Source organism: Portunus trituberculatus, chromosome 46 (genome assembly GCF_017591435.1).
Source record: "Portunus trituberculatus isolate SZX2019 chromosome 46, ASM1759143v1, whole genome shotgun sequence".
Classification (NCBI taxonomy): domain Eukaryota; kingdom Metazoa; phylum Arthropoda; class Malacostraca; order Decapoda; family Portunidae; genus Portunus; species Portunus trituberculatus.
The window spans coordinates 10,541,558-10,555,086 of record NC_059300.1 but is presented as its reverse complement, the minus strand read 5'-3'; the positions used below and the strand labels follow the sequence as shown (position 1 = coordinate 10,555,086).

The 13,529-nt window shown below is 42.1% G+C and overlaps 1 protein-coding gene across 1 annotated transcript in view; it reads left to right on the top strand.

Moving 5' to 3' along the window:
- Window positions 1–4,426: 4,426 nt before the first annotated feature.
- Window positions 4,427–13,529, top strand: part of LOC123520273 (G-protein coupled receptor dmsr-1-like) — an 84,917-nt gene continuing 75,814 nt past the window's right edge. Inside the window, exon 1 of the mRNA XM_045282416.1 lies at window positions 4,427–4,777. Coding sequence (XP_045138351.1) covers window positions 4,550–4,777 — 228 coding nt within the window. The 5' untranslated portion in view covers window positions 4,427–4,549. The remainder of the gene's footprint in view (window positions 4,778–13,529) is intronic.

The following is a 13,529-nucleotide window of genomic DNA, read 5'->3' as shown; positions in this document are numbered from 1 at the left end:
GAATGGGCACTTGTTTGGGTGTTTTCATATATATATTCTTTTCCAGTGTCTACATTGTAAGCCAGAAAAGCACCCCAAAGAACCCGGGTAATATCTCTGTGGCCTTTGAAAGTAGTCGTGGTGAGAGAGCAAAGGGTTTCCGAATACAGACTCAAACAGTACACCAAGCTGGGAAAAAAACTGTTATTTCGTTTTTTCCAGTACCAAAGACCCATTTCTCTCTCTCTCTCTCTCTCTCTCTCTCTCTCTCTCTCTCTCTCTCTCTCTCTCTCTCTCTCTCTCTCTCTCTCTCTCTCTCTCTCTATTATGTCTCTGTCTCCTTTGCCTTTTCGTATTCCTGCCTTTCCGGAAACACTCGGTCACGCTGCTGAGAATAAAGGATGAAAACCTCCCGCCGGCGCGCGCTTCCCCGCCAAACCCCTGCCTTTGACGCGGCCTGAACGTGACCTGCAACCTCGCCATCCCACTCCACAGCGTCACACCGCCAGGAAAAGGCCGATATATATATATTTTTTCCCCTTTCCTACCACTGCTCATATTTTTTTTCCAGTAACAACATGACTCACTCCTGTGTTCTGTGTGTGCGTGTGTGTGTGTGTGTGTGTGTGTGTGTGTGTGTGTGTGTGTGTGTGTGTGTGTGTGTGTGTGTGTGTGTGTGTGTGTGTGTGTGTGTGTGTGTGTGTATGTTTTGTTTCTGACTTATGGTGAAAATCCTGAAAATGTTTGATGTTCATTTTATTTCTTTTTTTTCACATGCGTTGTTGTTGCTGTTTGTTTTTTTATCAGTGTTTTGTTTCGCTGCCTCTGCTCGAACAAAACATCAGTGAGTGACGCACTTTACTTATTTCAACTCTCGCTCTTTTTTTTCTCTTTTTTTATCATTCAGTGTAGATAGTGATGTATTTACTAATGGCAAATACTGAATGATTGTCGCGAGTAGCAAACCGCTAAACACACACACACACACACACACACACACACACACACACACACACACACACACACACACACCTGACATTCTTCCATTTAGAGTTTTGACACAAAGCTTCATTATCTTTCAGTAGAGGTTACTGTGAAAATAAACTAATCTCACCCCTCCCTTCTCTCTCTCTCTCTCTCTCTCTCTCTCTCTCTCTCTCTCTCTCTGGTAATGAATGTAAAATCTCTTCATATTACGAGTGCAATCCCTTTTGACCTCGTAAACTCGACTACAGCGGCTTAGTCCCCTGATTTATGAAGCATGGTGGGGTCTGATTATTTGCAGGCATTGTCCAGGTTAAACAAGCGGCAGTGCATTAGAGGTTAATACATGTGTGGTGGTGGTGTGTGGTGGTGGTGTGTGGTGTGTGGTGGTGGTGTGTGGTGGTGTGTGGCGGTTGTGGTGGTGTGTGGTGGTGGTGTGTGGTGGTGGTGTGTGGTGGTGGTGGTGGTGTGTGGTGGTGTGTGGTGTGTGGTGGTGGTGTGTGGTGGTGGTGGTATGTGGCGGTAAGATGGGGATACAGGACGAGATGTGGAACGGAGTGGGGAGTTGGGTAGTGGTGATGGAGGAGGTGTAGTGGATGATGATGATGATGAGGAGGAGGAGGAGGAGGAGGAGGAGGAGGAGGGATAGAGTGGATGGGATGCACGAATGAATGCTACAAATGCAACTTTAATTTATTGAAGGTCATTAAATCGAGCTCGGATTCAACATATTTCTCTCTCTCTCTCTCTCTCTCTCTCTCTCTCTCTCTCTCTCTCTCTCTCTCAAGGTGACAGCATAATATTTGTGTTTTTCTCTATAAATTGGTCCCACGTGCATTAATTCTCCCCGGTATGACAAACTGGCGCGCGTGTCATTACCTTAACATTTTATATCCGCTTTTTGATAATCCACACAATATTTTTCATTCGCATTTGCATAAGCTGCTTAATTTAATGAGAGAGAGAGAGAGAGAGAGAGAGAGAGAGAGAGAGAGAGAGAGAATAAATAATCGGGTAGGCGGACAGACGAGCACAAAAGACAGATAGACTAACATACAGACAAGACAAAAGAAACACGAGCAACATTTCGAGTTTCCCCGCAGCCTGTCTCGTGAAGTCACCTGTTCTCGTCATTTGGTGTCACTTTCCCCCACTAAAAAATCACAGTTTACGTGACGCTGTGCCTCCCACCTGGTGTGTCAGAAGAGCTCTGGCTAGGAAAAGTAAAAAAAAAAGTATAAGAAAAACCAACTGAAGGCAATAAAGAAGAGAGTAATAAAAAAAAGTTACGTAAATAAGGAAATGCGTTAAATTACAATAACAGATCATTCTTCCTCTAATTTCGTTCATTTTCTTTCCTCAGGCGCGGCGGACAGCTGGGAGGGGCCTCTGCTTCCTTCGCACTGCCCACCACCACCACCACCACCACCACCACCACCACCAAGGCGTACCTACATCTGCCGCTCCTCATCCCGTTCTCCCTGCTCGTATAACACAAGAACACAAGTGAAAATCTCCCCTGAAGAACACAGCTAGCACTGGAGTGAGCGATATTGAAGTGTCGCAGAGAGGAAAGCTAGGAAAATCTAGGGAAAACTGAGAGGCACTGAAGGAGGCACTAAAGAAAGGAGACACAGAAAGGAAAGGCAACAGACTCACAATAGCGCCCTTTGTGTGTCTCACTGTAATGTAGAAACCCACCAATGAGACAAACAAACGTACCTGTGATAGCGATACCAAAATTACCCCCATAGAATAAAAGTACAATTAGTAAGGTAAAATAGCTTAATTACATACACACGATGCCAAATGACCTCGTATAATAAATCAAGGCTATAAATTGTACGCCGAAACAAAATAGTCAGGCAGACGCGCGTGGCTGCAGCAGAACCAGGCCAGAGAGAGAGAGAGAGAGAGAGAGAGTAACAGGAATACCAAAACTCTCGTAAATCCTCCTTTCAAGTGAGAAAGGAACAGGTAGTGGCTTTAAGATATTAAGATAAGAATTCATACAGCAACAGAAAGATCAACCAAAGATCCAAATTTGCAACTTAGATCAACTTTCTCTTCCACAACAACACATAAGCTACACGGGAATACAAAATCCACAGATCCATATCCTGAAAAATCACCAGCACTGAGACCAGAGGAGTGACAAGACCTGTACCTTACACCACGCAGACCAGCTGGCACCTTGGCACCAGTGCAAGAGACGCACGGGGATACATGTCCACAAATCAGGGACGCAGCTGGTGAGGCGAGTGAAGGAACGAGTCACCAGGTGTTCCCAAGCCTGTCCCTACGTCACAAGTGGAAGGAAATAGTCCCATTGGCTGAATAAGAAAAACTGGAGACAAAGGATAGTGCATGAAGGATAAAAGGGCATTGCCACTAACACACGGTCATCCAGCCATTTTTGGTTCAAGCCCCGACACATTAGCATCGCCGCAGTGACGTCTGTGATTGAATGCCTGTGTTTCTGTGGGATCAAGCACCGTGTGTCAGTGAGCGCCGCTACACTCCAATCATCACTGTTCTTCATCTATAATCCCTCGCCGACAATAAACCAAGTCCGATGATCAAAGCCAACACATCCACCACCCACACCAGTCACAGCACGGGATCCACATAACTAGTGTTCCGACTTACGTAGAAACAATAAAAAAAAAGTCACTTAACTAAGCAATTGTGAAGTGTTGGCAAACCAGACAATAGTTCAGACTAAACACTCTTAAGTCACAAAGCCTAATGCTACACCGCCTGATGGGAACGAAAGGGGAGAAATAGCAAAGATAAGCCACGGCAATTAGACACGCCAGGTGAGGCTGCGTGCACCTGAAGCCCTCCATCAACTAAATACCCATTGGCCAGTCCAGTTATAACGAAGACTTCCCCTCTACCTCTAACATCAAAGCCTGAAGGGAGGAGGCTGTGCAGGGGAGCTTGTGAAAGGAATCAGTGGGTTCTATTCAATGGCCGAATCATTCTCCAGACCTTCGCTGTGCTGTGTTATCTAATCAGAGCACAGACATAGACACACGGGACGGAGGTTGGAAGAGGCGTCCAATCTGGGAAGTCTTCATCGCAGGAATCGATTGAGTGGAAGTTAATAAAAGTTCGTAATGTCCGCAAAGTTAGCCCGGTGATATCGATTTCCGAGGCGAGGAACTTGCAGCGAAGTTAGTGGAGGAAAGTTGTCATTAATCAGACTTTGGGAAAAAAATCAAGTTGCCTCGAGGCGATACAAAGCAGTGATAAGATACACAATCCCTTGACTCCACCAGTGAAACCTAGGGACAGAGAAGTAAAGACGTACATAAACCCACACCCACACACAAAGACACACACACACACACACACACACACACACACACACACACACACACACACACACACACACACACACACACACACACACACACACACACACACACACACACACACACACACACATACACACACTAAGAAAACCAAACAGATTAAACACCACCACCATCCTAACACTGTCATCATCACCACCAACACAACAACAACAACAATAGGATCACCACTACCACCACCACCACAACCCTCACCACCACCACCCATGATGTCGGGCGGCGGCAACGACTGGGCCCAGCACCTGCCCCTGCTGGAGAAGTACCTGCCCCGCGAGAGCCTGCTATCCATCCTGCCCAACGTGTCGCAGGAGAACTTGGAGCTCTTCGTCAGCCTCATGAGGAACGACTCCGGGGGTGAAACGGCGGCCAGTGTGTCGCCGCCGCTCATCACAGACCACGCCGCCTGCGATGTGGGCTTCCGGGACGGCTATAAGGTACGTGTGTGTGTGTGTGTGTGTGTGTGTGTGTGTGTGTGTGTGTGTGTGTGTGTGTGTGTGTGTGTGTGTGTGTGTGTGTGTGTGTGTTCTTCTTTCAACCTATTTCGTTTTGTATCGCTTTGTAAGATGTCACGTCTTCTTTCGTTTTCTATCCCTTACAGATCTGCGCGCGCTCGCGTGTGTGTGTGTGTGTGTGTGTGTGTGTGTGTGTGTGTGTGTGTGTGTGTGTGTGTGTGTGTGTGTGTGTGTGTGTGTGTGTGTGTGTGTGTGTGTGTGTGTGTGTGTGTGTGTGTGATGATCTTGAAGTATGTTATTTTCACTTTTTTTTCCTTCCACTTTGCACTATCATTCCCTTTCTCGTTGGCTTTTATATTGTAACTGTTTCACTCTCTCTCTCTCTCTCTCTCTCTCTCTCTCTCTCTCTCTCTCTCTCTCTCTCTCTCTCTCTCTCTCTCAAGTACTGGAATCTCGATAGGAAACAAGAGAAAAGACAAGAATTTAAATAATGAAGTAAAGGCGACTTATCATTAATGTTTCTTTGCACCACGTGACAAGAAGGAAGCGTGGCTGTCTTTTTTTCTTTCACTCACTTTTTTTGACTACCGTAATTTTGGCTCTCCTTTACATTCAACCGCTTTGTTATATTTTTAGTTTAAATACTAATAAAGCCAAATCAATTCAGTGATGCACGGAAAATGTATGGAAGAGTATTGAAAAAAAGACTGTATATGCTAGACGGAGAGAGAGAGAGAGAGAGAGAGAGAGAGAGAGAGAGAGAGAGAGAGAGAGAGAGAGAGAGAACAGTAAATTTGTCATGAATAATTAACTTTGGTAACGACGCTGTAACTTGGCCGACGATCGTACACTCGTACACACACACACACACACACACACACACACACACACACACACACACACACACGAGATAGGTCAGCCTGGTTGGTAATCTTCGGAAGTAAATCCCTTTGTTATTATTTTCTAGCGGCGCCACAAGAGAGAAAGGGAAAAAATATTGTGTTTACGCTCTGACTCATTCTGGGACGAGACCAGCAGGGGTGCGATGCCCTGTGATGGCGGTAAAGGTTTTGTTGTACCGCCCTTTACGAGAACAGAAACTAGGGCAGTATGGTGGTAGTGGAGACTGACAAAGGACACGAGTAGGCAACTGCACCTTCTGTCACCTGCGAGTAATGAGAGGGACTTATGATTTCGTGTGAGGACTAAAGAACATTGGATCGTGTGGATGCTAGGAATAGAGATCTGGGGAGAGGGACTGAGATATGAGCAGCTGGGGTATGATTAAGAGTGAACGACTGAGATATGAGCCGATGGGATATGAGTAAGAGTGAGGGAATGAGATATGAGTATTTGGGGTATGAGTAGACTAAGTACTGTTCACTGAAATGACAAAACAGATGTGGGACTGTAACGAGAGCGAGAGAGAGAGAGAGAGAGAGAGAGAAGTGTGAAAGCGTTGAGATGAATGAGGTAGCGAGTAGTGTGATATTCCTCGTCTTATTCATCTATATATTATCCGCTTCCCCTCCACCCTACCGCCCCCCTGTCACCACTCACTTCTCACCACGACACCATTCACTTAACCCCTGCCAGTCCCCTCCCCTTCCCTCCTTCCTCCTTCTATACCTCCTTCACTTATCTTCCTTTCTGAATTCTTCCATCATTGCCTCCACTTCATCCTCCTCTTTCTCCTCTTTCTATTTTTCTTCCTTTCTTTATTTTCTATGCTCCTCATGTTATCTTCATTCTCTCTCTCTCTCTCTCTCTCTCTCTCTCTCTCTCTCTCTCTCTCTCTCTCTCTCTCTCTCTCCATTTACTAATTTTCTCTCATGTCCTCAGCTCGGCCTAACTTTCTCTAACTCACTTTCTTCGCCATCTCACCAGAAGACACACACACACACACACACACACACACACACACACACACACACACACACACACACACACCTGTCACTCTCACTACACGCTATCTAACACGCCAGACATCCCCAAAGCTCCCTCTCTCTCTCTCTCTCTCTCTCTCTCTCTCTCTCTCTCTCTCTCTCTCGAAACCATAAATCATGTGGGAGAAAAAGTGTTTACATACTTGACGCTTGGAAGAGTCAGCCATCTCTCTCTCTCTCTCTCTCTCTCTCTCTCTCTCTCTCTCTCTCTCTCTCTCTCTCTCTCTCTCTCTCTCTTCTATTCAGCTTCCTTCTTCGTTGATCTTTTCCTCTTTTCCTCTTTTCCTTTTTCCTTATTTTTGTCATCTTTTCTTTTTCCTCTTCCTAATACCTCCCTCCTTCTGTCTTATTATTTCATGTTCCTCCTTTTTTCATATTCTTTCATCGATATCTTCCTTTCCTCTTATTTTTTTTCTTCCTCTGCATATTCCTTCTTTCCTTCTCAACTTTTCTCCTCTCGTAATGGTTTAATCTAGTGTTTATCGCAGAATTTCTCTCTCTCTCTCTCTCTCTCTCTCTCTCTCTCTCTCTCTCTCTCTCTCTCTCTCTCTCTCTCTCTCTCTCTCTCTCTCTCTCTCTCTCTCTCTCTCTCTCTCTCTCTCTCTCTCTCTCTCTCTCTCTCTCACAGGTTATTCTGATCTTCCTCTCCTTCCTCTTCCTCCCTTTATCTCTCCTTTCCTATGTTTCTACTCTGTTTTCATTCCTTCCTTGCTTTCTCTTCCTCTCCTCTTTCTTTCAACCTCTCTTCTTTTTTCTTTATCGTTTATCTTCGTATTTTCCTCTTTCTCTCTTCTTATGACTTTCTCTATTCCTTCCTTCCTTCCTTCCTCTTCGTCTTTTCCTCTTTCTTTCTTTCAACTACTCTTGTTTCCTGTTTTTTTTTTTCTTTATCTTCTTATCTTCCTCTTCCTCTCTTCTTCTGACTTCCTCCTTCTCCTCGTCTATTGCTCTTTTCCTCCTCCTCCTCCTCCTCCTCCTCTCCTCCTCCTCCTCCTCCTCCTCCTCCTCCTCCTCCTCCTCCTCCTCCTCCTTCTCATCCTCACCTTTATCTTTCCTCTGTTCTTCTTCATGGAAATTACCAAAGAGACAAAAGAGAAGAGACAAAAGAGACATTCAAAAATAGATGTACAAGCGAGGAAACGAGGAGATGAATGGAAAAGAAGCAAAAAAAAAAAAAAAAAAAAAAAAGACATCAGACACAACCGACTTACAGAACACACAAAAAGAGACATTAAGCATTATCATTTTTTTGTCTTGTTTACTAATGCGTCTTTTTTTTTCCTTTCATTCATTTATTCATTTAGTCATTCATTTTTTTTTTTTTTCCTTTTTTCTTCTCCTTCGCCCCGTTCTCTTCACCCAACCAGCGGCGAAGCAAAATTGTACGTGATCCAGGAGAACCACTCGAGTCTACGTGCTCATCATTTGAATTGAATTTTCTCAGCGTGTTATAATGAGGTGATATTATTCCCTTAGTGTTTCTGGTTTTTGTTTGTCTGTCTGTGTGTCTGTTCGTCTGTCTAGTTAAGTAAGTTGACGGGTTGCTATCTCTGTCTGTCTGTCTGGTTTTTTTTTTTCAATGCATTTTGTTTTTGGGTTGGTTATTTGACAGGCTGGCTGGCTGTGTGATTCTCTCTCTCTCTCTCTCTCTCTCTCTCTCTCTCTCTCTCTCTCTCTCTCTTTCAAAAACACACACGCGCATCCTTGTCTTGGGTTGGTTATCTGGCTGTCTGGCTGGATGCTCTCTCTCTCTCTCTCTCTCTCTCTCTCTCTCTCTCTCTCTCTCTCTCTCTCTCTCTCTCTCTCTCTCTCTCTCTCTCTCTCTCTCTCTCTCTATCTATCTATCTATCTATCTATCTATCTATCTATTTATCTATCTCTCGAAATCACACACGCGTTCACAATAATACATTTCCAGGTAAGGTAGATATAATCACAGCAAGGACGAGACAGGTGAGCCTTAATAACTGACATAATGAACAAGAAATGAGTCGGAAATAGCTCCCCTTGAGGGAAACTGAACACGTGTAACAGAGTGGCGGAGAATGAAACCTGATACGTTGGGAATTAAGTACATGTAAGTATTCGCTCTCTCTCTCTCTCTCTCTCTCTCTCTCTCTCTCTCTCTCTCTCTCTCTCTCTCTCTCTCTCTCTCTCTCTCTCTCATCACATAAATAATTATTTCAACTTTCTCCTCTATTTCCATTATGTTGTAAGTGTAAATTATCATCATCCATTTCCATCTCTTGTCTTCGTCCTCCTCCTCCTCCTCCTCTTTCTTTCTTTAGTTTTTTTTTTTTTTTTGTTCGTCTTGCTCTTTTTTGTTATTTTCTCATTTTTTGTCTGTTTTTTTCTTTTCGTTCTTGTTCTTGTTCTTCTCCTTCTTCTTCTTCTTTCTTCTTCTTCTTCTTCTTCTTCTTCTTCTTCTTCTTCTTCTTCTTCTTCTTCTTCTTCTTCTTCTTCTTCTTCTTCTTCTTCTTCTTCTTCTTCTTCTCCTTTTCCTTCTCCTTCTGCTTCTCCTTCTCCTTCTCCTTCTTTTCTTCCTCCTCTAGCATATTTTTCTAGGAAAGGACAGGTTCATGAATCACTCATATGAATGAAATCTGGCTATCTCACTCGTTTCATTTCCTTCTCCTTTTCCTCCTTTTCATCCTATCCCTGGTTCTTCTTTTCACCTCCACTTCCTTCTCTTCCTCTTTCCACTTCGATTCCTGCCTTCTATCCTTCTGTCTTTCCCCTGCATTACCACCACACACCGTTTCCTCTCCTTTCCCATCCATGTTGCAACCTCGGTATCCTCATTTTAAGCTCCATTTTTCACCGCCTGCATGACAACCATCAGTCATTATCTGTGTCTGGCTCACGTGAATACTTGGGCTCAAGGTTCCTGTGATTTACTAAAGGTTGACGCATTGAAGCCCAGTATTCATGAGCTGAAGGGGAGGATTATGAATAATAATCCTTCCATTTCTAGTGATACAGATATGAATGGATGATTAATAATTGTGGAAATGTAGGTGTTTGAGTTGTATCTAGATTATTGGGAGTTTGCTTAGGAGCTTGTGTATTAAAATGGTTCATAGTTACTGGTGAATTTCGAGTTGCATATACGTTGTTGTGTTTTAACGATCAGCATAAGGTAAATAATGATGCAACTGTCGAAAATGAGTAAGTGCATATGATTTTTTTTTCTTAAGTTTCGATGTAAAAAAAAGAAGTATTAGCGTGGAATTAATGTAGTTCTCCGGTTGTATCCTGAATAAAATATACACTGATGCTATTCGATGCGGGTTTGGTTTGTAGTTCTCTGGTTGTATTCTCACTAAAACATACACTGATGATATTCGATGCGGGTTTGGTTTCTACTATGAATTGCAGGATTGCAGATCATGATGGTGATCGGAACATGCGTTTATGTATTGAACTGATTCACTGCTACTGCCAATTTCCGAGTTTCAGAGTGACCTTCTTTGTTAGTGAGAGTAATTTAAATAAAAGATAAAAGTGTTGTAAATAAAAAAAAACTAAAGATCATTTTCAACAGTTTCAATACAAAAATACCACTACTCCTTATCATCATTATCAACACTTTCACTGCGACACGAAACAATCAACACTAATAAAAGCAATGCGTGAAAACTTTATAAACATTCACAAGAAAATTAGCGATGAAAAGAACACATTTTGCAATAATGATAATAATAACAACAGGAATAGAAAAATCTCAAGCCAAGGCCACAATGCATCAACACCTATAACCAAAATAAAACTATAAATATATCTAGTATAACACTAAAACAAAATACTAAACTGATGCCTTGATAATACAGACATTCAGTGGAATATTCATTGTTGATTAAAAACTACCATCTAACGAAGAGCTTGATGCCTGGCATTCCGAATACATTATGGAGAAATCATTGCAGCGCTTCAATGTCGGTGCTCATAGCTAATCAGGTCATTTCCGACTACAGGTAAGTGCTGTACGTAGGTGTTAATGTACAGGAGGCAGGTAGAGAGGTGTGTTACCTGGCGCAGGATGCAGGGAAGCGAACTAACTACCATCTGCAGTCTCCAGTTAGAAAGTGACATGTATTTGTATAAGTAGTCATTTCTCTCTCTCTCTCTCTCTCTCTCTCTCTCTCTCTCTCTCTCTCTCTCTCTCTCTCTCTCTCTCTCTCTCTCTCTCTCTCTCTCTCTATATATATATATATATATATATATATATATATATATATATATATATATATCCATCTATCTATCTATTTATCTCTCTCTCTCTCTCTCTCTCTCTCTCTCTCTCTCTCTCTCTCTCTCTCTCTCTCTCTCTATATATATATATATATATATATATATATATATATATATATATATATATATATATATATATATATATATATATATATATATATATATATATATATATATATATATATATATATATATATATATATATATATCCATCTATCTATCTATTTATCTCTCTCTCTCTCTCTCTCTCTCTCTCTCTCTCTCTCTCTCTCTCTCTCTCTCTCTCTCTCTCTCTCTCTCTCTCTCTCAAGTTAACGTTACGCATGACAGTATTACAATGACTATTAATGAGAGTTGTTTCACCATCATGAACTTGAGCACAAACTATTAAACCACTCCTAACAAAGACACGATTGTAAACAAACAAATACGCTGCAATACAATCCCTGACTGTATCGCAATAAGTGATACTGGTGTGACATGTTCTGTATTATTTGAAGTCCTGTATTGGCTATTCCTTTCCTTCATGAACATTCCTTTAGCCAAACGCTCATGCAAAGTAATTCTCGAGTGAAAGGTTAGGTTAGGTTAGGTTAGGTTAGGTTAAGGTTACATTAGTCTAGAATGGGTTAGGTTTGGTTAGGTTGGGTTAGGTTGAAGTTAGGCTAGTTTAGAGTGGGTTACTTTAGGTTAGGTTAGGTTGGGTTGGGTTGGGATAGGTTAGGTTAGGTTAAGTTGGGTTGTGTTGTGTTAGGTTAGGTTGAAGTTAGGTTAGTTTAGGTTGGGTTAGGTTACGTTAGGTTGGGTTGGGTTAAGTTAGGTTAGGTTGGGTTGGGTTGGGTTGGGTTAGGTTAGGTTAGGTTAGGTTAGGTTGGGTTGGGTTGTGTTGGGTTAGGTTAGGTTGAAGTTAGGTTAGTTTAGGTTGGGTTAGGTTACGTTAGGTTGGGTTGGGTTAAGTTAGGTTAGGTTAGGTTGGGTTGGGTTGGGTTAGGTTAGGTTAGGTTAGGTTAGGTTGGGTTGTGTTGGGTTAGGTTAGGTTGAAGTTAGGTTAGTTTAGGTTGGGTTAGGTTACGTTAGGTTGGGTTGGGTTAAGTTAGGTTAGGTTAGGTTGGGTTGGGTTAGGTTAGGTTAGGTTAGGTTGGGTTGGGTTAGGTTAGGTTAGGTTGGGTTGGGTTGGGTTAGGTTAGGTTAGGTTAGGTTGGGTTGGGTTAGGTTAGGTTAGGTTAGGTTGGGTTGGGTTAGGTTAGGTTAGGTTAGGTTTCATTCCTCAAACTTTTACTCTTTCATTCTTCAATCTTTTACTCTTTCATTCCTCAAACCTTCATTCTTTCATTCCTCAATCCTTTTTTTTTCATTCCTCATACCACATTCCTTATTTACCTTTCCTACCAACCTTCTTTCCACCTTTCCTCTTTCATCCATCCCTTCCCTTTCATACTACTTCTGCTTCACTTCCACCACTTCCACTCCTCTTTCCTCATTTTCCACGCCACAACACCCGCCCTTCTTTCTCCATACACAACATTCATTACTACCTAAAACTTCCTAGAAATCCCAAAAACCCTCAAGAATTTCCCTAAAGTATGCAAGTTCCCTACGTTCTCCAATTTCGTAACATATCCTTCACTGGGAAATTCTGGTATGTACGGATTTTTCTTTTCTTATTTTTCTTCTGTTTTCAGTAGTTTTTTTCCATCTCCATATTATTTAAGCCACTAATTGTTTTATGTATGAGAGGAATATCCAAGCACATCTGAAACTAAATTGGGGTTTCCTTTCCTTTCCTTTCCTTGACTCACAATTTATATGCTTATTATTTTTTTTTGAAGGAAGCGTCCATTAACTGAAACACTTCTGAAGTTTTATTCCTTTTCTTTTAAAAGTTAATAAAAATAAGGTAGAGTTATAATTTTCCTCATCTTCTCCTTCTTTTATCTTTACATTCAAATAATCTTTACCTTCATTCACTTTTTCTTCGGTACCTTATTGCATTTTGGTTCAGTAAAAGCGCCACTACATGACAGACATTCATTCCCTTGTCCACCTATTCAACCTTGCCCAACCCACTCATCACTCTCATGCTGATATTGCTTACCTCGCTTCGTCCTTCTCTAGTACATACTTTAGGAGTGTTCTAATACAATAACATAACCGCCACATCAGACATTCCCCCGTCCACCCATCTAACTTTCCCCTTTTTCTCATCACTCTCGTTCTGACACTATTCACCTTCCTTTATTCTTTTCTAGTACATACTTTAACCCTATCAGTACTGGGACGCATTTTTTACCACGAGTTTTTGGTGTGATCAGACGATTTTATTGACATTAGGAAGGGTTTATGGAGGTCAAAAGATTAATAGCTAAATCTCCACGGAAGTTGCTGAAGCTGTATAAAATCAACATAGAGTAAGCAGAATGAATATGAAAACGTGTCATAGTACTGAAGAGGTTAACAGCTTTCTGATACAGTAACCTAACCGCCACATCATAGACATTCTTCCGTCCACACATCTTCCCCTTCCTCTCATCACTCTC